The sequence below is a fragment of the Magnolia sinica genome, chromosome 15, assembly GCF_029962835.1.
Source record: "Magnolia sinica isolate HGM2019 chromosome 15, MsV1, whole genome shotgun sequence".
NCBI lineage: Eukaryota > Viridiplantae > Streptophyta > Magnoliopsida > Magnoliales > Magnoliaceae > Magnolia > Magnolia sinica.
Window position 1 is genome coordinate 46,346,795 of NC_080587.1, and position 27,614 is coordinate 46,374,408.

Genomic DNA, 27,614 nt, shown 5'->3' on the forward strand with positions numbered 1-27,614 from the left:
TCATACCGACTTGGATGAAGGGAAAAAATATATATCAGCTTCATCCAAAACTTTCATGGCCCCAATAAGTTTTTAATGGTGGGCGTTCAATCACCACTGTGCGGTCCACTTGAGATTTGAATCAACCTCATTTTTGGTATCATCCCATAAAATGATATGGAAGAATGGGTGGACGGCATAGATGAAACAAATACATCATGGTGGGGCCCACGGAGCATCGACCACTAGCCATTGGCCAGTGGTAGGGTGAGTAGCCGATCCGTTTCCCGATTGGACGCGCGTATATGGGATTTGAATAACAGGTGGGTCCCACAATAGATCACTTGTACAAATGCTCAAGTGCATGAAAAGGATAAACGTCGACCGTCGGATTCTTTGAATACATGTGACCTTACTGATGGTTGGTTGGAATACGTTTTTGCATAGATGATCTGGAAGGTGGACTCCTCATAATTTACCGTTTCGATGACCAAATTACATAGTAGGTTCGCACATGTGTCCGCGTATAGAAGTGCATGTATATATAACAAACCTTTGTTGAAAATGCTTGACGGCTTGAGCAGTGGTAAAATAGAAGTAAACCTCTTAATCCCGTGCCCAAACAGGCCCTAATAGTCCCTTCACGATGTATTTGTTTTATCCACGTTGTCCATCCATTTTTACACATCATTTTAGGCCTTGATCCCAAAAATGAGTGAGATCTAAAACTCAGGTGGACCACACTACGCAACCCCGATCTTCTCTCTCTCGTTTTGTCTTCTCATTTCTTCCTGCCAGGGTCCGCCAGCCTCCCAACCCGCCCCTTTGAAAACCCCCATGTGCCTCCCATCTCCTTCCGAAACCTCAGACCCATCCCCGTCAAAACCCCCGTCAACGTCCGCACCTAGCCCCTTTCAAAACCCTAAACCCCTATAGATCGAAACCCATCGATTATGCTTATGAAACCTTCCGATCTAGCAATGCTCCCCTCCGACACCGTCGAGCTTCGTCATCTTCTCTGTTTCCCGATCGATCTACAGAGGCAAACCACATCGCTACCGGACAATTAGGAAAACAGGAAATCGATGGACCTCGGTCGCTTTCGCCGCTCTTCAAATAATCAGATCTTCACCTCATTTTTCCTCCTGTAGAAAAGCCTTATCAATATGTAATCTCTCTCTTTCTCTCTCCGTCCCTCTCCGGCGTCTCTCAATCTCTATTTCTCTCTCCGGCGTCTCTCGATCTCTCTTTCCCATAGCTGATTGAAGATGCCGATCTCTCGGCCGTTGCCCTCCATCTCGCCGGAACACGCCGATCTCGGTATCATCTCTCTCTCTCTCTCTCCTTATGACATTGGATTCTATGTTGGGAGGATGTTGATTTTCCTGATATGTCTTTTTTGGTTTTGGAATTGGATCTGATTTGGGTTTCTGTCTGGTAGGTCTAACATTTATGAAAAATCATAGCTAAGGGAGGAATATGTTTTTAGATCTTATATATGAACTTTTGAGAGCATGGATATGACACATACATCATGGTGGGCCCCACATAGGTTACTCATTACTCAGCATGCAATCCAAAATTGAATTTTAGGCCCTTGCATGCTCCTGGTGTTCCTTACTCGATGAGTTCATCAGCATGGTTTTTGGGCTGGGGCATAGTTTCAGTGTGTCCCCACCTCACATACATTTCCACGTATTGTAATTACCATACATTAGAGTTGTGTGGGACGACCATGATGTCTATTTATAAGTGAAATCCAAACTATGAATCTGATGTCCCTTCTCATGTTCAATTGTATAACCTCAAATCATTCTAATATAAAACTCAGAACACACATGAGACGGGTAACAATGCACAATCATGCCTAGAACCTATTTATGTCCACATGGTGCTGCCCACCTGACTTTTGGTGTCCCTTCATCCTGGTGAGGCACAACTGATGATGGATTAGATGGCATGTCAACAACATGTTGGATCCCAATTCCCTCTTCAAGTTTCTATGGTGGTCTCCAATGTTCTCCGTTATTCGCTTTGACTCATATGAACCGTGGATCAAGCTTGGTTTTGGTATTTATAACTAACATGGGTCCCATCCAAGGGATGGGTTGGATGACACTCACACATCAGGGTAGGCTCAACACAGCTCAAAGATTACAGTAACTACCATACCTTGGAACATAATTATGTGATCATCCATCATTTTCCTGACCAAAAATTAGGCCGCTCTCAGCCATACATGTGTCACATGAGTACAAGGTCTCTTGCACAGTGAGGGAATCAGATTTCTCACATTTGCAATGAATGACATCCTCAAATTTTCATTGCATGAATCAGCAATTCATACCACAAGACTTGTCACAGGTATAACAGAGAATGAAGGCTAGTCTGTGAATTTTTTTCCCCAAAATGAGAGGCTTGCTTAAAAGCAAATCCATTGTAGGACATGCTGTGACATGGCCATAAATACTACCAAATCCCAGTTAATAGTAATTATGTATTAGAGATATTGATCTCTAATGCATAAATGCTTTTAGCAAGTACTAATTATGCATAACTACATAGATTGGATTGGCCAATTAGAGGTCGGATCTCTACCCTCTCTTCTTCATTTTCCTTACCTCTATTCCATGGTTGAGGAAATTCATGTCTGGCCTGAATTATCTGTTCATTCTGTCTGTCTTTTCCATTGTGTATGGTTGTCTAGGAACTCAAAGCTAACATCAGATGGTTGAGATGTATGGAGTTCTTCAGAACACTTCAGTTGTACCACAACAGCGCCTACTTGGATGTTGAAAAATAAGATGCAATAAATGTGTACATTTATGTTCCTCAATGTTTTAGACAGGCGTCATGACACTCGTTTTACTGTGTGAAATGAACAAGATTTCATACGGTTACGTTTCCATCCTATCAAATGTTTAGTTATGTTGTGCACATTTGGCTTTTTGAACAAGCAGGTTTATGGGGTGTTTCCAACCTCAAGATGGTAAACCAACACTTTGGGAGCTAGACTCGGACTAACACTTCAATGTTGCGGGGCATAACTTGGGTGATGGAAATGCAAGGTATGGATACAAATCAAAATTCCATGTGTTTTAGGTTCAAAAAGTGATTGCAATTTGGAGGGTTACTTCCTAAATATAAATAGAGTTAGACTAACCTGTTTTGGTCATTTCAATAAAAAGGAAATGACAGGAATGAATGATATTTCATTGTATTCATAACAAGCAAGCAGCCTCGAAATTGCAATTAAGTTTTTCTTGAGTCCAACTTGAGATTGACATAATAGCATTTTAAAGCCAACCCTAAATCAAACAGATGTGGAACTTACATAAAGCCATCCAGATCATGGCATTCCAGCTTGGATAAGCAAGCCTCAATTGGCAGCAGACTACTGGAAATAGACTAGTTTGAGTGCTATTTTGGGCTATGGCCCACCAACGCCAATAGTAGGGATCACCATATGTTGGGTCTGGATTGTCATATAAATGCACTACATTTACAGTTTTGATGACCCTGCACGTGGTATATCTGTGGCAGGAACACCACATAGCTAATCTATTATAGCCCAACAGCATAACAAACCAAACTCCCCAGACAGTTAATCATTACAACCACAACTACCAAAAACAATGAAAACTACCATTATTCAAGAAAATTGCATTTCTAGCACATAATTTCAGAATCTGTACCATACAATTTAGGAATTTCAAGCACAGGTCAAATGTCATCTCCATGAGAGTTGTTGTTTCCATGTACATTTTTGCTATTCATGTAGTTGAGATTTTATTTTTCTGTCATTTTCAATGGGGCCATCATCTTTGTCGTTTTTGTCATCCATAGTTTTGATACTCTCGAAACCTTGGCAATCCAACTCAACTTGACGAGATTTTGAGCTGAATCTTCTCTTGTAAACTCACTCAAAACTTACAATAGTGGTTTGTTGGGACTTGACAAGATTCATCGAGTCAGCCCCAAAACTAGGTCAATACTACAACTAGGCATGACTTGATCGAATCACTCGCCCAATCTTAAATGGTGGGAAGGTAAAAAATGAGCAAGAAAGGCCTGGAGTGAGGTATGTTGATGACATTGATTCCTGTTCAACCTGGCACTAGCACCCATCTGAAGTGAAGTTTCTGTCTTTCTCCTCAAATGGAGCTTGTCTATGCTCCGGTAAAACAAACATCATCGTGATCATTTTTCTCTTTTTTCTCAAACAAAACCTTATCTAAGTTGCTGAGTTTTGGATCACTATTTGATCCTTGCCTTGAGGATATGCATGGTATCCATGGTTCAGTGACATGGTTGATTTGATGAACTCCATCATGTATGGAATGTGCCCTGGATGTCTCCCAGACTGCACAATCCATTCCTAGTCATCGAATTGTTGGCATTTTGTTGGTTGAATGAGACTATTTTGTGCTTCCTTTCTTAGTTTTTGCAGACCAGCAATTGAAAGGTTGGAATTGTTTGATTAATTAGGCTTTCAGGGCCATTCTCCATTGACTGGCACCAATCATATTAATGGCCTGGATCACCCCAAACTTGGGCTTGACTTGTACAGATTGAGGATGCAAGGATACTATCTTCTTTGAGTTGAGAATAGTATAATACCTCATCAGTTATTGCATATTTAACTTTTCATACTGCTTTAACTAATTTTTTTTTTCTTTAATGAACTGGGTATCTTTTCGAGAAGTATTTAGACTAGGGATCATTAGTGACTTCCTGATAATTATAATTTGATATGATTTTTTTTGTTCATATTATAGACTTCTTTTTTCATTACTTAGGTGGGAAGGAAGGAGTTCTTGTGGTTTGGCAGCTTGATGCAGGATTTTTGCCACGTATATGATCCCCACTTCAATATTTTACGCATTCTACGGATCCTTCCATTTCCTCTGTAAGGATATCTTCTTTGTACTTGTATAACATCATAGAAAGTCTTGCTTCAAATTGGTTGTGTTTCTTCTCAGAGCATCTAAAACCTTAACACGATCCCTACTTTCTCCTCCTCCAACAACCGATTGTGTCTCTATCTCTCCACTCTCAATCTCTCGATGCCTCCTAAGCCTTCACTCTTTTGTCTCCGATCGATTCAATTTCCACAACCATGGCAGAATCCTGCCCTCCAATTCCAGGGCCATTGCCACACGCTCAGTCCTGATGCAAGATGCCGCCACAGAGGCCGTCTCAGCCGCATTAGCCGTTGATAATCGTGTCCCTGCGACTGTAATCACTGGATTCCTAGGATCTGGAAAGGTTAGCGTTTTATTCTTTACCATTTATTTCTAGAAAAATTGAATTCATGCTCTAAATTCCGGAACTACAACGGTTAGGTTTCCTCAAATCTTCTTTCATTGGGAAATTCTACAATGCCCAGGCTGAATATTTGTACTGTAAAGTTTTGGGTTTTCAACTTTTACAAGTGGGGCCAATGGTTCAGTGATACTTAGCCATTGATACGACAGAACCAACTGTGGATGGCCCATGCATGGAAACTCTTCGAGATGGAAAATCCTAACCATTCAATAGGTGGTGCAAATGAAAATGCTACTATGGTTCACATTCAACTGAAGAAGGCTAAATATTCTATAGCTAGGATCTCTAGCCTGGGAGATTTCTGGTGCACGACCCATCCAGGATAAAACCAATCATATCAATGGTTTGGATCACTGAACCACCACCCCACTTTTACACAGAGGGAAAATCTGAAAGTACTGTACAAACTATCGGCCGAGCATTGTACTATACCTCTTTTCATTTATCATATTGGAATTTAAACGTACGCTGTTGCCCATTTGACAGTTTGTGATTTTGAAGAAAGTTCAAAAAATCATTTAAATTAAAGCATCTCCTTGCTGGATGAATTTTTTGAAATACATTTCAAGGGCTGTCAATGGGCCAGGCCCAGGCTTTCCACAATCAAAATTTTGAATAGGGCCAGCCCGATGGGCCTTGCTCAAACAGTTCAAAATCCGGGCCTTGGACAACCCAAGCCCTGCCAATTGAAAATCCTATACATTTCCAATACATTATGATACATTCTGATGTTATTAACCTTGACATGATATTGAATTGCTTTGAAATTTTCTGGGAAGGAACATATTGACTATACTATGGTGCTATTGTGTGTATCAGGATGTATCAATGGTACAAACTAATACAACAATAAATTTTAATACGTATTTGTATTGCAAGAGGAACATTTGTATTGCATTGCTGGATGAATTTATCGCAATCATAGTTTTTAAGCTTGAATGGACTTCAGTCAAGTTGATGAGAAACTTGTTTTTGTTGTTGTTGTTGTTGTTTTTTTTTTTTTTGGATCAAGTTGAGTTGGATTTTTCTAGGGTTTTCAGATTTTTGACAAACCTTTCATGTTTTTATTAATTTGTACATTATAAATACTTTTATATTTAAAAGTAATAATAAAATTTTGAGTTTTGACTTTCAAGCTTTGTCTGAGTCTTTAGTCAACTTGACCCAATGCACTTTTGCGCCCATTCAAGTTTTCGAGTTTCTAAACTATGATCATGATCAAGGTATTCAAAATCGGTTAGGTAACGGCTGTAATGGCCAATACATACCGGTAACGGTTGATACTGTTACGTAATACGGCCTCGAAACGGGGCACCTCCATTTTTTGGGTTTGTAACGGCCGTTATGGGGCCATAACGACCGTTACGGTACCGTAACAACTGTTATGGGCCATAACCCTAAAGAAAATAGTAAAAAATGAAAAAAAAAGTTCCTTTTTCTTTCTTTCTTTCTTCTTCTTCTTCTTGTTGCTGCTGCAGCGCTGTTGTGGCAGCGGCAGTAGCCCTTCTTGTTTTTCTGTGTTCCTCTCTCTCTCTCTCTCTCTCTCTCTCTTCAGTTCACTCTCTTCTTTCCCTCCTCTTTTCGGTTTCCCTCTCTCTCTCTCTCTCTCTCCTTTTCAATTTCTGTCTTGGAAAAACAAATGGATTGCGTGTGTTGGAAAAACAAATGGACTGCGTGCACTTTTAATGCTATGTGGTGCACGCAGCACAATGCACACAGCATAGTGCACGCAACACTTTTGTTTCGTGGGGCCTACCTTGATTTATGTGTAGTATATCCATGCCGTCCAACGATTTTTCAACTTTATTTTAGGGCAGATCCTTTAAGGGATCCAAATTTCAATTGGACTGCATAGTTGGGATTGAATGCCTAGTGTTAAAATCTTCCCAAGGCCCGCTATAATGTTTATTTTCCATCGAACCTGTTGATAAGGTAAGATCTTGATGAAAGGAGAATACAAATAACAGCTTGATCCCCCAAAAAAAAAAGTCTTATGAAATTTGTAATGGTGGGAATTAAATCCTTATTTTGTGGTCCACCTAAGATTTGGATCAGCCTCATTTTTTGGACCATGCCCTAAAATAAGTTGGCAAAAAGGATGGACCATATGGATATACAACAAATGCATTGAGGTGGGCCCCACTTATAAAGGGATACTCATTAGTGGTCCACTGAAGATTTAGATTTACTTGAATTTTTGGACCATGCCTTAAAATGAGTTGGCAAAACAGATTGATGGCATGGATATACAAACACATTGAGGTGGCCCGCCTAGCCCACTAGTGGTCCACCTGAGATCTGGATATACCTTATTTTTTTCCAATGCCCTTAAATGAGTTGCCAAAATGGATGGATGACATGGATATATAATAAATAATCGAGTGGACCCCAATACATGGCCCTAAAAATTTATACGTGAGGTATATATCAACTCAAAATTAACCAATTAAATTTTGGTACCATTGTTGCTAAGTCACAATCCCAAAATTAAATCACTCCAATTTTCACTGTTAGTTTGCAGACACTTGTTTTTGAAATAGGACCATTTGATATTTTTCATTTTTCATTGTCCAATAAATGTCCACCAATCCATTTGTGGGATAAGTGCCAATAGATTGCATTAATTTGAGGCTAGTTTGGGGCATCAAATGGTCCCCAAATTAGCCCCGAATCGACAACACTATTTACCTCAATTTAATTTTAATTTTTTAAAAGATCTATGGGGGAAAATGATATCTTATTGTTAGGTATCTGATTTAAGGGGGGAAAATGATATCCTTAAAAAAAAAGAGGGGAAAATGATATCAAATTGTTAGGTATCTGAATTACATAATAGGATACAAAAGTCCCTAAACTCTATATATTGAAATGAAATGTATGTGAGTCATGAAGTATACAATGCAGTAGTATTATAAATAAAAGGAAAACTTGAAAATATAAGATGTTTTGGTATTACATTCATTATAGTAAATTTTTATATATATATATATATATATTATATAGTTAGAAAACTAAATATAAAAGGTTTGCAGTTAATTTCAGGTTGTCAGGTTCATAAATCCATCGGATAGCCCGATATAGCATTCTCACCAAAGAGTGGACTGTTAATCCACCATAAACATGTTCCAAATTATAAATGAATGCATATTTAAAATACTTAGAATATTCCAGATTTAATCCATATTTTTTTGGCAAAAAAAAATAATTTGCACCGTTACGAGCCGTTATGCCCTCTGTCACGCCCCAGACTCAGTGATCGGATTCACAAGGAACCCGATAGCCGATTCCGGCCGCAACAGCCTCCGTAGCACCCCATTCTCGGCTCTTGAGGCAGGATTCCGATCCTGGGATCTTACAAGGAGGATTTCCATATCACAATTCCAATCCAATAGAGCATACCCAAGATCATAGCAAGTAAATCTCAAAAATAAACTAAGGAACACACTGCAAAATCCACTATGAATTTAAACTTTACAGGTACAAGGTTCAAAAGGAAATACATAATGTAGAAAGAGGGAAGGAAGGCTCTGTAACAGGTCCTCCGCTCGCGCCAACCAAATCCACGGCTCCTCCACTACCGCGCTGACCTAGGATCTTCTGCACGCATCAATCATGCATAAGCTTATAGAAAGCTTAGAGGGTGGTGAAAGTGTGTGGCAATGGTGCTCAGAAGAAGATAGGGGAGGATGCAGAAGGAAACATGAATGATACCAATAACACTAGCCGTACCGAGGCCAAGCTACGAATGCAGTTTGCCGTACCAAGGCTATGTAATGCAATACATGAGTACTGGGCGCTATACCAAGGCGATGCACTATAAGGCTTATACAGCCGATGCAAATGCAATGCAAAGTAATGCCGGTCCTCATATTCAATCCACATCAAGTATAGTTCCATCATAGGGAATCCACCGGGGTCTAATACACTGCAGGACGACTGCCGCTTTACAGACCCGCACAGTCAAATGAGCGTAGGAGACCTCACTACCTGCCTGTGGACAACCAATTACCAGCGAGACTCGACGGTAGCGGACCCACTCACGAGCTGGCTGGACTCAGCCTAGAAATGCTCGCTCACTCAGGCGGATAAGGCCACATCCCATCTCAACCGACTACATGACAGTGGGAGACGCGGCCTAACGGTGTAAGGCACTTGGGCGCTCATAATTTCCACTCGGTCACGGCGTTAAGGCATCTTTTAGGTACCTTGAAGGTTTAGGGGCTTTCATCTAGGGATATCCTATACACCCTAAATGCTCAAATAATATATTTCCGGTGTCCACATACAGCCATCCATGAATATACCTGTGGAGGCAAGGCCTTGGTGAAACAAAGGCGATAATATCCATGAGATGCGATGCTAGATGCATGAATCAAGCACACCAATCATGCACCAGCTCCAAGCACTCAATGTTCACAAGAGGGGAAAACTCCATCCCTCTACATACCAACCCAATGACCCCACACTAATGCAATGCAACTACGTAATGATGCACATGGGTCATGAGGGTGAAATAGGTGCGCCATACGGCGATAATGACGTGGAATACACTCATTCTCAAGGAGGGATCAAGTCTAGGCACTTAGATAGATCCTCTAAGGAGACATCCTCTAGTGGGGGCCCAATAGTTTGGGTTAGCCCACAAAGCTAAGGAGAGCAAGACATAAGCCTGAAAGGATAAACGGTCCTAGCAAGGGTCTATGGTGGATCTTTAACCACTTATAGAGAACCCATGAGCCTACCTTAGGATCGCCAAGGAGGACATCCAACCTCAATTGGTTCCAAGAGGTAGCCCGCCTAAAATCAAACGCGAATCAAGGCCTAAGGCCTATACCAGTACATGGGCCTAGTGGGCAATCATACAAAGCCCAACTTAGAGGCAATATTGTGGGCCCATAAGCAAGGTTTGGGCCCAATCATAAAGGTTATAAACCCACATATTGTAGTGGGCCTAATGGGCAGCCCGTTATTCCAACCATATGGGCAAATCCTTAAGCTTAAATCAAGTGAATCGGGCCTTACAACTTGGCCCAAGTACAAGGTTAATTTAGTGGGCAACCAAAGACCCAACTACTTGTTTAATTTAGCCCACAAACCCATCACAATAATATGGTAAATATAGGCCCAAAGGTCCAATGGGCCTATCAAGAAAGTTCCAGCCCAACAAGGCCTAAAGAGTCCAACAACAAGCTACATACATGGACCCAATTAAATCCAACTGGGGTGGGCCTCAAGAGTGCACTGATTAAACCCAAAGCATGATAGGAAATAGGGCAAGATGTGTGTGCAAACATCCCCAAATTTGGTGGGCTATGCTGTCCCAAAACATATAGTTATGGGGAGCAACTTTGGGCATATTGCTGAAATTCCAGCCCATCCACTTTCTGGGCCTGCTGGAATCCAGCAATAATTTAATTTATATAAATATTTTGTTCCCTGGTAACTCACACATGTCACAGTGGGTCCCACTAGATAGGAGGAGTGCATATAACACATAAATCAAGTGGGCCAGTTGCTGGACTGGACGTCTAGCAGCAGCCCAATAGGGTTGGGCGTCCCAGCTTGGATGGTCAAGGGGCCTTGGATGGCTGCCCTTAAAATCATCAAAGTGGGCCCCACATGTGGACGTCCCACTGGGAGGTGAGCCATGACCATGTGGGCCACGCTATGGAGGGACGGCGTGGATAAAACCATACATCAAGGTGGGCCGAAAGAGGGTAGACGGCCAGCCCATGGCTGGACGCCAGCCCAGCTGGGACGTCCAGCTATGGCTGCCAGTCTAGCAGCAATACACCCCTATTTGGGTGGAAAAATGGTGGCCCACACCCCCAAGATGGGTCCCAACATGATGGGCCACAAGATGGGCCAATTAGGAAGTCACAAGCCCAAGCACAACATGAAGAAAACACATGGACAGCAAGGTAGAAATTAAAAGTTCTGTTGCATAAACATTGCTGTCCACACCAATGTACACCCATAAAAGTGGGCTCAGACTTGTCTATGAGGGGATAGATGAGTGGTTAATAATTTTTATGAAAAATACGGTAAGGTGGGGTCCACAAAAGTGGCCCACCACATGAAGAATCAAGCTGATATTAGTGTTTCCCCTTCATTCATTAAGGCTGGACAGTCCAGCAAGGTGGACCGTCCACCGCTATGGGCCTGCCCTTTTGGGTGTATTTGGAAAGTCAGCTGGAGGCGGGGTTTATCATACTTCAAGGTGGGGTCCACTCCTCCAAGGGACACCCCACATCAGGAAGAAAAAGAATGAAAATCATGGACCAATTCCATGCCAAACATCAACTATAACAGTCCATGCAAACAGTCCAGAATTTCTGGACAACCATATATGGCTGCACATACCAGCCCATATCTGGAAATATCCATCAAATCAAGGGTGGTGTGGCCTTCCTTAGCGGGCCCCACTAATGTCCAGATCAAACCCCAAGTCACCACACTTGCATGCATCAAATAAGGCAGCAAATGGGACACTCAAAATCATGGCATAGGTGGCATGGGCATCCCACCATTGCTGGATTTTCTGGACGCGCTAGGCCCACCAAACGGGCCACACACATATATCAGAGAAAAATAAGAGAAAGGGAGAGAGAAGAACAATCTGGCCATAGGAAAAGGGCTCCGCCACTATTGAGCCCTCCGAAGAACAATCACACCCACACATCTTCATTAATATACTAGTTACAACATGGAGCTAGCACATGCATGTCCTTTAATCAAAATGGATGGTTGGGATACCATTCCTACCATGATGCTAAGGTCTAGATGACCCATCATGCTATGAAATTAGAGGAAACCATCATGATGGGGTCCATAGAGGAAAACCCTATGCATGGGACATGCATGCATAAGGTAGGCCTTTTGGCTACACCTATGGGAATGTGTGGGATCTCTACCATTGATTGGTGGGTCCTACACTTCCCTCGTGAAAGAAATAAGAGATCTAAGCTATGGAAATGAAATTCTACATTCTAGATGAACACTCACCTCTTGATCTCCACCAAAACTCCAACTCTAGGCTTCTAATGTTCCAAAGATGCAAGATTAATGGTTAAGATGGGATTGGGATGGATGGATTGAGGGGAAATGGAGGAGAAGGGGGCTGGAATATGAGAGGATGGTGGGGACGTCCCACCCTCTTGCTAGGGAGAGAATGAAAAGAGAGGAGGGAGAAATGAGAGGGAGAGGAGAGAGAGGGGTGTTGTAGTAAAGTGATCATTGCCAATGGCTTGGGAAGAAAAAAAACCATTATGGTTTCTCTAGGGAAGAGTTGCATGGGGTAGAGAAACTCATCATAGGCTAGCAAAAGAAGAGCTAAATGGGGGCTATAGGGTAGGGATGGGTGGTGTTAGAGATGTGGGTGGTGTGGGAGATGAAACTTTAGGTGGTGTGGGTAGTGTGCATTGGAAATTGAGCAAATGGGTTGGTCCACCTTGGAAAACGTGCTCTCTACACTAGGTGGGCCACTTGATCATGATCAAAGGGCTAGAAATGAAATGGCTACAACTTAAGATCTACACATCGGATGGGAGCACGGGACGTGGCATCGGAACCGCAACGACGGTACGAACACGATGACATAGGTTTTGGGTCAATCCGGGTCGGGTCAACGTGACCGGATTTGAGGATGACCGCAAACACTATCCAAGGGTCGCGGGTCGCCGGGATTTGACTGGTAGGACCGCAGGACCAAGAGAAATGAAATTCACACACACACATACACATGCACTCGGGTCGGGTCTTACACCCTCGTATTGCCTGATACGGGCCGTATTCGTATAGGTAACGGTGGGCACCGTTACGCCCACCGATACCGATACCGAACACCTTGATCATGATAGATTCCATATATGATATAATGCATTCTGATGTTTTCCCCTTGATTTTGAGGAAGTAGTGGACATGTAATGGTGAGTCAGCAAGATAAGCAAGAAATGATGATTCACAGGAAATTTAATGTTTCATCTTATATTTCCTTCACTAATCTTTCACGGGTTATCATAGTGGATGTGGGGAGCTACGATATGTCTGTGTTAGGAAGCATTGCAAGATATGTCTGTGTTAGGAAGCACTGTAAAGGAAATGTTTTCCGTCGGAATTATAGGATCTCTGACCTGACAATATGCATGGTCTTATGGTGACTTGACAATCGTTGCTAACCTACTGCTCTGTCATATTACATCAAGATATTTGCAAGTACATTTCAAAAGAAATTTGATTATGATTATGCTGGGATCATTTTGCAGGCATTTATCATAGAAGGTCATCAAATAAGTTTCTTGCTAGCTGGACAAATAGGAGAGGCCTAGCCAATCAGAGCTAACTATGTCAGCTGTTGCAAGCCCGATGACACCAGACTTTGGTTTTTCAAGTGTGTTTCCTTGTAGTAATTTGTCTACATGCTAATGTTATGTAACAGTTTTTTGCAGTATAGCTTGTTTTGAAAACTTTAAATAGATAACTTTTTTTTTTTTTTTTTGCTGGTATTATGCTTTTATGAATGGATTAAAATGAATGATTGTATTTGATTGAATGAATGAATGATTATGCACAAGTTTATAAATTGATTAAAACGAATGATATAGCCTCAATTGTTGAGAGCTAAGGTTAAAAATTGAATTTAGCCTCAGTTGATGCTAATAGAGGCTAAATCCATCTTTAGCCTCAGTTAGCCAAACTAAGACTACAATTCCCGTGGCTAAAGGCCTTTGCCTCGGTTGTTGAGAACTGAGGTTAAAAATAAATTTAGCTTCGGTCAGAGGCAACTGAGGCTAAAGTTTGGATTTAGTCTCGGTTGAAAACAATGGAAACTAAAATTTTGATTTAGCCTCATTTTGAGGCAATTGAAGCTAAAAAGGTTCTTTTAGCTTCACTTGAAGAATTGAGGCTATAAAAGCCTTTTTAGCCTTGGTTGCTAAAACTTAGGCTAAAGCCTTTAGCCACGGGGGTTCCAACCTCGATTTGGATAATTGAGGCTAAAGGCTTTAGCCTCTATTTTTAACCTTTTTAGCCACAGTTTTGAACTGAGGCTAAAGCCTTATTTTCTTGTAGTGTACACTGGGATCCTAGGTGGGGTCCACCGTGATGTTTGTGAGAAATCCATCCCGTTCATCCGTTTTGCGAGCTCATTTTATGACATGTGACCAAAAATGAGGTGAATCAAAAACTCAAGTGAGCCACACGAGAGGAAACAATGGGGATTAAGTGAGCAACGTTGAAACATTCTTATGATCATAAAAGTTTTGTAGAATTTTTTATTTTTTATTTATATGCTTTCACTTCATCCTAGTGGCAATGACCTTATAAATGGTTTGCATGCCATATAAACATCAAGGTGGAGCCTAGGAAGGTTTTAACAATAAGAATTTCTTTCCCCAATTTTTTACTCTCATGTGACCCACTTGAGTTTTGGATCCACCTCATTTTTGGTCGCATGTCCTAAAATGATCTAAAAAAATTGATGAATAGAGTGGATTTCTCAAAAACATGGAGGTGGGCCCCACCAAGCATTCTTGTGCATGAACTTCTTGTGCCATTACATGAAATCTGCGTCCGATGGAAGGGGTGGATTTCTCACAAACAACTCGGTGGGCCCCACCTAACCCGTCGTAAAAAGTTCCTACGAAAGGCGTCATTATTTGCAAGTACATCCCCTTTGAGCCATTACACATTCACCCGAACGGTCCATTACCATCGTCATCATTAGGAAATTGACTATTTTAGCACTATCGTGTAGGTAACTGGTTAAAGACGGATGGGCTATTATAGTGTGGTATTTTTTATTCAACTTGTTTAGGGGACTCTCTACTGTTTTAAAAAAAGTGAAACCCCAAAAATCAGGTCGATCAAACCATCAAGTGGGCCCATTTAGGTTTAGAGGTTTTGGGTGGGTATTGCCTGTGTGTTCTTTTTACATCCAATATTTATTATTGGTGAAGGGATCTTGTTAAGTTGGTGGATGTCTAGTACACATAAAAGTAAGTAAGCCCATGTGAGTTAAAGTTGTTATTGTCGTTTCAATCTCGGTCATGTGGTTAGTGTGAGCGTGCTAGAATTGAATGTGCGACTCAATTCCAACTGGAAAACTATGACCCTAAGCGCCAAGATACATTGGAAATTGACCATATATGACCGAGTTCTAATAAGATTGTTCGCCTATTCAACCACTCTCATAGTGTTACGTAAGATGATCAGGCGATAGTCGGATGGTGGGGTTCGTCTTCTGAAAATGAGTCACACCTTTGCCTTCCAGACGAAAGGACTTTTTCTCTACAGTACAGTCAAAATAAAAAAGGAAATTCTTATAATTGGTTGTAGAGAACAGCTGGAGAACACCTCTCTGGATGGAGAACTTCGCTTGATACTCAAACCGAATCCAACGTATGAGCGTAGACCAAGGTGTCCCGTATCGGTATCGGTTGGCGTAATGGTGACCTCCAAAACCGATACGGATACGGGGTCGTAACGGCGATACGGGGGCGTAACGGCCCGTAACGGCGTAAAAATTTTTTTTTTGCCAAAAAAATATAAAAAAATATGTATTAAATCCGGAATATTCTAAGCATTCCAAATATGCATTCATTTATAAATTGGAACATGTTTATGGTGGTGTAACGGTCCACTCTTTGGTGAGAAGCTGTATCGGACTGTCTGATTAATTTTTGAACCAAGTAACCTGAATTTGACTACAAAATGTATATATTTAATTTTCTAAATATCTAATTTATATACTTAACAATTTAATATCTTTCTCCTAGTAGTTCTTTAAAAAAATGAAATTAAATTTAGGTAGATGGCGTTGCCAATTTCGGGCTGACTTGGAGGACCAATCTATGCCCCAAATTAGCCTCAAATTCATGCAATTTATTGTCATTATCCCACTTATGTATTAGTGGACATTTATTGGATAGTGAATCATGAAAAAAACCAAAAGGCCCTATTTTAAAAAATAGGAGTACACCGAATAACAATTAAAAACTATTCAAATAATTTGATTTTGGCATTGTGAGTTAGCAATTGCAGTTTATAATTTAATCAGTAAATTTTAAGTTAATATGTCTTTGGTACAATTTTTTATGGCCTCAAATTAGGTGAGACTTGGATTGTGAAGTGTTGCACACATGTCAAAATTTTTTGGGCCCCACGCATGATGAATGTGTTATATCTAAACCGTCCATTCATTTGACGAGATTGTCTTAAGACTTGACACGAAAAATAATACAGATCTAACTATCAAGTGGACCACACTGCAAAAAGCAATGGGGGATTGAACGTCTACCATTGAAAACTTTTTTGGGATCACATGACTTTTAGATCAATATAAAATTTGTTTTTCCTCTTCATTCGGGTCTTTTTGACCTTATGAACAGATTGGATGGAAAATAAATGTTACGGTGGGCCTACGAATTGTTTAACGGTGAAAATCATCACCTCCGCTGCTATTTTTGGTGTGGTCCGGACGGTCTTTGGATACGATTCATTTTTTAGGTAATGCTATAAAATAATATTTAAAAATAAATGAACGGTGTGGATATAATAAATACATCACTGTGGAGCGTATAAAACTTTGATCTCCTTTGAACCGTTCGTACAACGCGGAGCTCGAGGAGTGTCAGCGCTCGTCTCAGCGTGACACGTAACGACAGCAGCTTACGCTGCCCGAAAAAAAAAAAAAAAAAAAGGAGGGAAGGAGAGAGGGAAACCGAAAAGAAAAAAGAGGGAAAGAAGAGAAGAAAAAAGAGGGAAAGAGGGAAAGAACAGAGAGGGAGAGAGAGAGAGAGAAGAAGAAGAAGAAGGAGGAGGAGGAGGCTGCAGCCGCAGCAGGGCCGCAGCCGCAGCAGGACCGCAGCCGCAGCAGGCCGAGAAGAGGAAGAAGAAGAAGAAGAAGAAGAAGAAGAAGAAGAGAGAGAAGAAGAAGAGGAAAAGAAAGGAAAAAGGTTAGGGTTTATTTATTTATTTATTTATTTATTTTTTTTTCCAAGGCCTGTAACAGCCGTTACGGGTCAGTAACGGCCGTTACGCCCATAACGTGCCCGTAACGGCCGTTACGTGTACAAAAAAGCGACTCGGCCGATACAGCCCCGTATCGCGTAATGGGTACCACCGTTACCGTTACGTATCGGCTGTTACGGCCGATACGTAACCATTTTGGGACACCTTGGCGTAGACTCAAATTACACCTAAAGTTAACAACTAGATTACTGCTACGAATTACACTAAGGAATGTAAATGACAGGTAATGGTAAAGATTACTCTCAGGAATGTAAACGACCAATTAAGATAAGGATTACACTAAGGAATGTAGATGACTGATAATTGGAAGGATAATTGAAAGATAGATTTGGCTTCGTTTGGTACGAGATTATTTTTTATACTAACTTCCGTCATTATTTATAGCATTAGATCATACATCTGGATTCTTCCCTCCTTATGACGGTTGCTATAAACGCTTTAGCGCTACTTGCTTTTGTTGCTTCTAAACCTGTTATCTGTCCTGATAACTACTTCAACTCTACTTGCTTTTGTTGCTTCTAAACAGTGTTTGAATTGTCGACGAGAAATCGATAATATCGGCGATATTATCGGTGTCGCTGACCCGGCGATACCGAAACCCCAAGTTTTCGTTTCTCTTCCAAATATCGACGAAATATCGGCGATATTTTCGATTTTATCGAAAAAATAGCTATCGTTCTCCTTATTATTGAAAAAAAAATTGAAATAAATACAAAAAATATATACAAAAAAGATCTCTTACCTTCTTTTTCTCCCGATCTACCCGCGGAAGTGGATTTCGGCTAGATTTAGTGGCAAATCGCTGTTGATAGCTCTGAATTATCCGAGATAAGAAAACCCTTTTAAAAAACCCTTTTCTTTTCTTCAAAGAAAGAGATTTGAAAGCGAACTTGATTTCACCGAGATTTACGGAGATTTCGGTTCGGATTTGAAAAAGCAAAAGATAAATTTCTGGAAAGTTTTTTACGGAAGATGAGATTGATTGCGATTTTCCGGAGAAGAGAGAATTTCGTAAAAACGAAATTCATGTACTATTGTTGTCTTGCAAAACTAATGGACATGGTAGATCAGTCACTAGCATCTCTCTAAACCCACATAGTTAGTGGGCCCCACCATGATGTATGTTTTGCATCCACACCTTCCATCCATTTGGAGAGATCATTTTAGGGCAATATCCAAAGAACGAGTTAAATCCAAAGATCCAGTGGACCCCAGCACAGAAAACAGTGGGTCAGTGACACCTACCGTTAAAAACTTCTAAAGGCCACAAAAGTTTTAGATCAAGCTGATATTTGTGTTTTCCCTCATTTAATGTCTTTTTTAACTTTTAAACAGGTTGGATTTCAAATAAACATTATAATGGGCCTTAGAATAGTTTCAACGGTGGGAATCACTCTCCCCGTTGTTTTCTTTGGTGGGGTCCACAACAGATTTTTATTTGATTCATTTTTTGGTTCCTACCCTAAAATGATATCTAAAAATGGATGGACGGTGTGGATATAACATATACATCATAGTGGGGCCACATAACTTGGTGACGTCACGTCAGTAGCCAACTGGCTACTCAACTTGATAGTACCCATCTAATCCGCGTCCTCTCACACCCGCTGTATAGCTGCTGTATACGTAAGCAAGTTCTGTGGGTCTGATCACAAGGTATTTGTTATATCAAAACCGTCCATCAAGTTGGCGAGCTCTCTTAAGGCTTGAGACGAAAAATAAAACAGATCTAACTATCAAGTGGACCACACTGCAAAAAGCGGTGGGAGATTGAACGTCTACCATTGAAACCCTTTTTGGGGTCACAAAAGTTTTAGATCAATATGAAATTTGTTTTTATTCTTCATTCAGGTCTTTGTGCCCTTATGAACAGATTGGATGGAAAATAAACATTATGGTGGGCCCTACGTAATTTTTAACGGTGAAAATCATTACCTCTGCTACTATTTGTGGTGTGGTCCAAATGATCTTTGGATATGATTCATTTTTTGGATAATGATCTTAAATGATCTCTAAAAATAGATGAACAATGTAGATATAATAAATACATCACTGTGGGGCCCATGTAACTTTGATCTCCTTTGAACCGTTCGTACAACTTGGAGCTCGAGCAGCGTCAGTGCACGTCTTCGCACTACACGAACCTGCAGCAGCTATATAGCTGGTGTGTGGTACACCAGCCAATCTGCTTCCAATTTTAAGGGAATGGAATGTGCTTCCAATTTAATGGTGGGATTTAATAGCGGTTGTTCCCTTTGATGTGGTCCACTTGAGATTTGGAACTACCTCATTTTTTGGACCATGTACTAAAATGATATGCTGAAATAGATTAATGGAGTTGATTTCTCGCATATATCATGGTGGGCCCACGGAACACTCTCCAATAGCCACCTCGTTATTCACAGCATCATAAAACACATGGGATACGGTGGGTACCACAAAGTCCTTACACCACCTAGAGGACTTGATTTGGCTAGTGACGTTGCCACTGTCAAGATGGCTAATGGTTGGTGCTATGTGGGCCTAATCATGATGTATTTATTTGATCCATGCTGTCCATCTATTTTTTCAGATTATTTTAGATCTTGATCCAAAACATCAGGCATCTATAACTCTCAAGTGGACCACACCACAAGAAATAGTAGCAATTGAATGTCCACCATTAAAAACCTCCCAGGGTTCAATGTAATGTTTATTTGACATCCAACTTGTTAATTAGGTTATACAAACTAGTTTGATACAAAATTTGTGGCCCTTGAGAAGTTTTTAATGGTGTGCATTCAATCAACACTGTCCTGTGATGTGGTTCACTTAAGATTTGGATCTATCTATTTTTTGGGCTTATACCATAAAATGATCTGGAAAATTGAATGGATGCGTCAATATGTCAAACAAGTGCCATATCCAAGCCATCAATCACCAAGTACACCAATATATAGATTCCATGTCCCCAAAAAGGTGTACTTTTTTAGTTCATTAACTTTTACATGTCCTAATTATTATATGTTAACTGCATTTGTATTATATGAACTCATTTTGATTACAATTGGAGCGATTTCTTATGGTAGCATATGCTTTTTGGGTCCCATTAAATGAAAACTTATTATTTAATGTATTTTTTTTGTAATTTTTTTATTCCTAAATATGCAAATATGTGTATTTAGGCATGCCCTGAAGTTTTACTAAAAAATTCCATCAATTTTCCCATTATTCGTCATTTTTTTTTCGCATTTCCGGTTATCGGCGATATTATCGGCGATAACGATAATATATCTTTATCTCTACTTAGCGAAACTTGTAGCGATACCGACAACTCGAACACTGCTTCTAAACTTGCCATATGTTCTGATAACTGCTTTAGCACTACTTTTCACTAGACCACTTAGTGGATGACATGGCATTGCTCAGACAAAATCTATTTTACCACAAAACCCTCTCTGAATATATCTAAAAATATTTAAATATGCAACACAACTCCCTTTTGATTACACTAACCTTTTCTGATTTGCTGTTGTAGGAATTGATAGAAATAGGGATGAACATTACCCCCCCACGTCACTTCATCCTTGGGAAGAGGTGAAAGCGACGCGTGACCCCTCATAAATGCGCCCACTCTTCACACCATGTGGCGACGCTTCACTTGCCATTTCTAATCGAGATAATTCTAAATGACAATTCTGAAGATTTCCCTTTTTAGAGTAAGGAGTTATTCCCATGACGACGCGTGTACAAGCATCGTACCGAATGAGAAAATAATGATACCCTAATGTATTAGATTTCGGCCGATATATACCTCATTTTAACACATTCTTCCACTTCTCACGCCTTCTTCCCTACTTCATCTCCATAACTCAAGTTAACCCTCTTGTTTTTGCAATGGCCACTTCCTCATCTTTTGTTTCTCTAATCTTCCAACAAGATGATGATCTGATAAATGTTTTAGACAGCCTCTCCGAAAAGTTTACCGACAAAATTATATTTAAATCACCAATTGGAGACTACCACTACCTGGGGCCAGCCTTCTTGAAGTTGAACCTGATGAAATCCACTCATTAGATTTCTTCTTCTTGAACTGTCCTAGCGAAACAATGTTAATCCAATATGAATCAATTACAGAACCCTCCAATGCTCTAAAAAATCCACAATCTTAACTGAAACCCCTGTCAGGATGGAACGATTGGTTTGATCGCATCGCTGCCCGACATGAAACTTCTTGGAGAGAATCCGACATCTATGAATGCATCAAATTATCATTGTTCGACTATGCATAAGATCCTCTACTTACCACAATGTCGACATTTTAGAGCGCATTCACCAACACATTCTTCTTCAGATGTGGTCGTATGAGTCCAACAATCTTGGACATCTCAGCTCTTACCCAACTTCATCCTTTCGACGAGGTAGTCTCACCAGGCTTCATGTGGTAGAGGATTGCTGAATACTTGAGACTACAAGCCTCTACTCAGGAAGAATCTAATCTTATGGGTGTTCGAACCTAAGGGTTGACAACCCCAAGTTCAAGGTTGCGATGCAGTATTAACTCGGTGAGATCGAGGTTAAATCCTCAGGGAATAGGGAACACAACCTAGATTTAATTTAAAGGTAAAAGGTTGGTCTGGATTTTTAATCCAGCGAAGTAGAAAATAGTTTTAAAACAATAAGAATAAAATACTAAGGATCCAGTAATCCACTCATAGCAATCACATTATCTCATTCATTGATTCAGTGTATAACTCAATTGGAATTGAAGTCCTATCATATCCAATCGGAAGATAATTCTATTAAACCATTCGTTAACACTAATAAGAATATGATTTTAATTGAACGATTCTCTTATGAAGCACTTGGATCTCAATCACAGGAAATCAAAAGCGTCTAAACTACCCTTAGGCGACAATAAATCATTCAATTATATAGATTAAATCCTTTTCTAATTCAGGCTAAACAATTGTTAAATCAAAGCATTCATTGTACCTGTAGTGCATAACAAATCCAAAAACAAATAACTCAAAGACTTTAAAGTAAAATCCAAATCTATTTCAATCTACTATCATCATTCAAACTATTGTTATTGAATCAAATAAACTAAATACTACAATTAAACTATGAGCTTCACCTCTTAGCTTTAACTATAAGATTAGCATAACACGGCTAACATCTTAGAAGAAAAACTTAAGAAAAACAGAAAATACAAACTAGATTTGAGGGATCGAACAAGAAGGACGGCTCCGTGAAAACTCCGCCATCCCCAGGTCTCTCTCAAGCCCCAATTCATACTTTGGAAAGCTTAGAACACCCCTTTAAATAGGAAAAATCCGCAACAACTTGAAATTGACTTCAAATTTACACACTCATGTTACGCTTCGATCGCACTGATAGTCACCTTCGGTCGCACAAAGTTACACCGAGTCTAACCAAATATACCTTCGACTGCAGTTGGAATTCATAAAAATTTATCTAAAGTTTCCGTCTCTCTTAGGTCGCATCGAACTCTCCTCTGGTGGCATTGAACATAGCTTCAATCAGACCTAAGTATTGAGCTGAATTATCTTTGAAAATCACTTCTTCTCGATGGGTTGTTTTATGCACATTCGATCGGACCGAACCAACCTCAGGTGGGACTGAACAGTTTATCATTTCTATTAATGGACAGTGATTTTTCAGTCTTTTCTCTATCCTTTGTGCTTTGTTTTCTTGGATCTTTGGCATGTGAAATCTTAAATAATGTCCTCCAAATCTCCAATTCTTCACTATCTTTAACTTTATCTCTGATGCGAACACTAAGCCATTCAAAGTATATCAACGCAGGAGGCGTGCGTTACCCCTGTGTCAGTGTGGTTGGATGACGGATACGGGTCAGGTCTCTAGAGGTTGAAGACCTTACACGTGTTCGTGACATGTGTAAGTTGCTTATAGGAGACATTTGGACTGTTGGATCGCGATGATGGTGTGATCGGACCGTTGGATCGTCACGGCCCACCTTCATTACATCACCTTCACGATGCTATCATCGGGGCCCATAGGGCATTTTCAATTTGCATTTAGTTTATGAACATTTGACTTATTTAAGTTTTGAGACAATTTATGCACAATTTTGTGCGAATTTCTTTTTTTTTTTAGACTTTTTTATAGTAGGGATGTTTTGGTAATTTCATGTAATTACGAATTTATAAGGGTTGCCCTATACCCATAGCATGTTATGTTATGTTTATGAAAAAAAAGGAGAGCTTTTTTGCCTTTGATGATTTCGTCTTCGACTTCCAGTGATTGGAAGAAGGCGTGAAGCCCAGGTAAACGATTTCTCATCCTCTACTTCTTTCTCATTCTCTTTTTTCTCAAGGTACTCTTTTCTTTAACCCCATTCTCTTCCTTTTCTCATAGAATATTTAGATCTAGAAGCCAAATCTTGTTGTCTTTTGTCTAAATCATTAGATCTCAAAAGATTTTCATCCCCTTTTCATCCCCCCATAAAACCCATCACCCAAATCTAAATTTGAAGAACCATCATTTTTTAAATGAAAGTTTCAGATTTCCCAATCTAGGAAATTCCCTTTTTTTTTTTTTTTTTTTTTTTCTGGATTAGAAAATCTACTTGGATCGTTAGACGGACCTATTGCAAGGCGAAAGTTCTATCTTTTGCCGGATCCAACTAAATTCAGATTTTAAGATTCAATACTCCATGTTTGTGATGGATGACCCTAATCAATGGTATATTAACCTTATTCTTTCTTGTGTTTATGATGTATAAGCAGACTGATATTTATTTGTTTTTTAAGATTGCATGAATCTGCCCCTTTCAAATACCATGCTCATTTAAGGTTGGATTAGGCCGTCCTACATCAATTTTTGGTATCAAAGCCTAGGTCCTTGCATTGGGTCGTCTTAGATCGAGTTATCAAGAGTCTAAATTTTTATTTTTTTCTAGGGTTTCATGCATCGCATATAGAGTCTAGATCTGAAATTTTCAGATTTGCACAAAAAAAAAAGAGTCTAGATCTGAAAATTTCCACATTTGCATCATTCTAAAGGTTGGGATCAGCGGTGTCTATAGTCTCGTGTCAAAACAATCTCCTAGAGTCGTGTTTTAGGAAACCTAAGTTGAGTGTTATTGTGTATGCCCACTCGGACTGGTAGAGGATTTGGTCTACACCCAATTTTCAATATGAAACAGTTGACTGAGATGATGAACACAAATACCCGTATGGATCAGATAGAAGCATCCCTAAGAGAAATATTCGACATTGGATCAACCAATGCTTGGCCGCCATTGAGGCACAAACTAGGATAGAAGCATCCCTAAGATAGAAGCATCCCTAAGAGATGATGAACACAAATACCCGTATGGATCAACCAATGTTTGGCCGCCATTGAGGCACAAGCTAGGAACACAAATACCCGTATGGATCAGATAGAAGCATCCCTAAGAGAAATATTCGACATTGGAGGGGATGAACAGTCTCTCGTAGGGCGAGTAGTTGAGGAACGAGTAGGAAATCGTTGTAGAGGTCGTGGAGCACGTGGCCGAGGGACAGGACGTGGAGGGGCGCGAAATCCGCAGCCCGCTGTAGAGTATCAAGATCGTTATGATGTCGATGAGAGGGTCTTAAAGAGTGTTAAAATAGATGCTCCTAGTTTTGATGGGCGTCTTGACCCAAAATCATTCCTTAATTGGTTAGCGGACATGGACCATTATTTCGAATGGTATGAGATGTTTGAGAACCGACAGGTGCGGTTTGCGAAAATGAAACTTGTGGGTTAAGCTAAATTTTTTTGGACAAATATGGAGCATAGGATCGAGAGATTAGGAGGTGTCCCAGTTGCGCATTGGGTAGAGATGGAGTTATTAAAGGAAAAATATCTTCCTCTCTCACCGTCAAAAGCTCCTAGATCAATCAATGGCAAGCATTACGCCAAGGATCTATGTCGGTTGCAGATTACATTGCAAAATTTGAGGAGTATATGATGCGGGGTGTGATATTTAAGAGGATCCCTTGGTGACGCTGGCGCGTTTTAAGGTGGGTCTTCGCATGGATCTGCAGCGTGAGCATATGACCCATGCAGTGGGTGACTTGGATCAGGCTTCCTAAGTTGTACAGGAGTTAGAGCTTTACCTAAAGTCTCCTGTCACGAGGTGCTTTTGAGTCCCGAGACTCTACTGTTAGATCTGGTTTTTAGGGAACCAAACCTAACATTGGAAGTTAGCCTAGGGTGCAGGCTAGTGCACCGCCTAAGCCTAAGGATGATAAGGGTAAAGGTGTCCTTGGTGCCAATCCTAGCAGTGGTAGTCACTTGAGATGTTATGAGTGCGGAGGTACAGGTCATTTCGCATACCAGTGCACGGCAAAGACTCGCGGGAAAGCCTTAGTCATAGACGAGTCAAATGAAAATGCAGATGACATGGGTGATTATGAAGTTGAGGAATATCATCTAGAGATAGGTGCTAGTGATTATGAAGAAGAAGAACCAGAGACTGCACCACTAGTTGTAGTTAGATGTGCTTTAGCGCAGGCCAAAGAGAGTGATGATTAGCGCAGAAACACAATTTTCTACACGTTTATCAAGAGCGGTGATAAAAATTGCAAAGTCATTGTGGATAGTGGTAGTTGCACCAACGTGGTCTCAGCTAGCACAATCACTCATTTGGGTTTGAAGCCTATCCCTCACCCTCAACCCTACAAGGTTTCATGGGTTGACACGTCTTCTATGCCTGTGTCCCAACAGTGTTTAGTCCTCATCCAAATCGGTTCATATAAAGACATGTTGTGGTGTGAAGTTTTACTTATGGATGTAGGTCACATCATTCTAGGGAGGCCGTGGTTATACGATAGAGATGTCATGAATTTTGGTCGCTCGAATGTGTGTACATTAACGCATGAGGGCAAGAAAATCAATATTAATCCGTTGCCACCCAAGAGCCACATGGACAAGGCTAGGGATGTGAAAACGAGTGAGTTAAGGAAGGATGTGAGGAAATCTATTCCAAAGTCTCTACATATCATAAATGCAAAAGAATTTGAGAAAGAGACAGATGATGATTCGACGGTGTACGCCCTAATGGCTAGGGAAGCTACACCCGAGGTTCATGTAGAGTTACCCCCTGAGGTGACTTCGGTTCTTGAGGAGTACAGTGATGTATTCCCTAAGGATTTACTAGATGAGCTTCCACCTATGCGGGACATCCAGCATGCCATTGATTTCGTCTCGGGGTCTACTTTACCGAACCTTCCTCATTACAGGATGAATCCTGTAGAGCATGCAGAGTTGCATAGACAGGTAAATGAGCTCCTACAAAAAGGTTTCATCCGTGAGAGCATGAGTCCGTGTGTCGTACCAGCGCTTTTAATGCCTAAGAAAGATGGTGTGTGGCGAACGTGTGTGGATGGTAGGGCCATTAATATGATCATGATCAAGTATCGGTTTCCGATACCGAGGCTTGATGATATGTTAGACATGATGGCTAGATCCACCATTTTTTTCAAGATAGACCTCAAGAGCGGGTATCACCAAATACGCATACGCCCTGGAGATGAGTGGAAGACAGCTTTCAAGACGAAGGATGGGCTGTACGAGTGGTTGGTCATGCCCTTTGGCTTGACTAATGCAACCTGTACTTTTATGCGTGTGATGACTTAGGTTTTGAGACCCTTTATGGGGAAGTTCTTAGTGGTTTATTTTGATGACATACTCATATATAGTACCACTAAAGAGCTGCATCTCGACCACTTGAGGCAGGTCTGTAGTGTCTTGAGGGCAGAGAGGTTATGTGCGAACCTTAAGAAATGTTCGTTCCTATCTGATAGGGTTGTCTTCTTAGGGTTCATAGTGTCGTTTGTAGGGATGCGAGCAGATCCAGATAAAGTCAAGGCCATAGTTGACTGGCCTGAACCGCGGAACATACATGAAGTGAGAAGCTTTCATGGCTTAGCCACATTTTATCGTCGGTTCATTTGAGGGTTTATCACTATTATGGCTCCCATTACTGATTGCATTAAAAAGGGAGAGTTCATATGGTCTAAGGCCACAACTAAGATATTCAAAGATATTAAGGGCAAGATGATAGAGGCTCCCGTCATGCGTCTTCTAGATTTTTCTAAAGTCTTTGAAGTAGCGTGTGATGCTTCAGGCGTAGGTATAGGAGGAGTACTAAGCCAAGAGGGTCATCCCAGTTACCTATTTCAGTGAGAAACTGAATGAGGCAAAACAAAAGTATTCCACTTATGACAAAAAATTTTATGCGGTAGTGCAATCGCTACGTCATTGGCGTCATTAGCTTCTAC

At 40.6% G+C, this 27,614-nt stretch overlaps 1 protein-coding gene across 1 annotated transcript in view; it reads left to right on the top strand.

Annotated features, from left to right (window-relative positions):
* Positions 1-4,783: 4,783 nt before the first annotated feature.
* The window catches only part of LOC131227181 (uncharacterized), a 36,074-nt gene continuing 13,243 nt past the window's right edge, over positions 4,784-27,614 (top strand). Inside the window, exons 1-2 of the mRNA XM_058222923.1 lie at positions 4,784-4,888; positions 4,962-5,247. Of these exons, the coding sequence (XP_058078906.1) occupies positions 4,815-4,888; positions 4,962-5,247 (360 nt within the window). The 5' untranslated portion in view covers positions 4,784-4,814. The remainder of the gene's footprint in view (positions 4,889-4,961; positions 5,248-27,614) is intronic.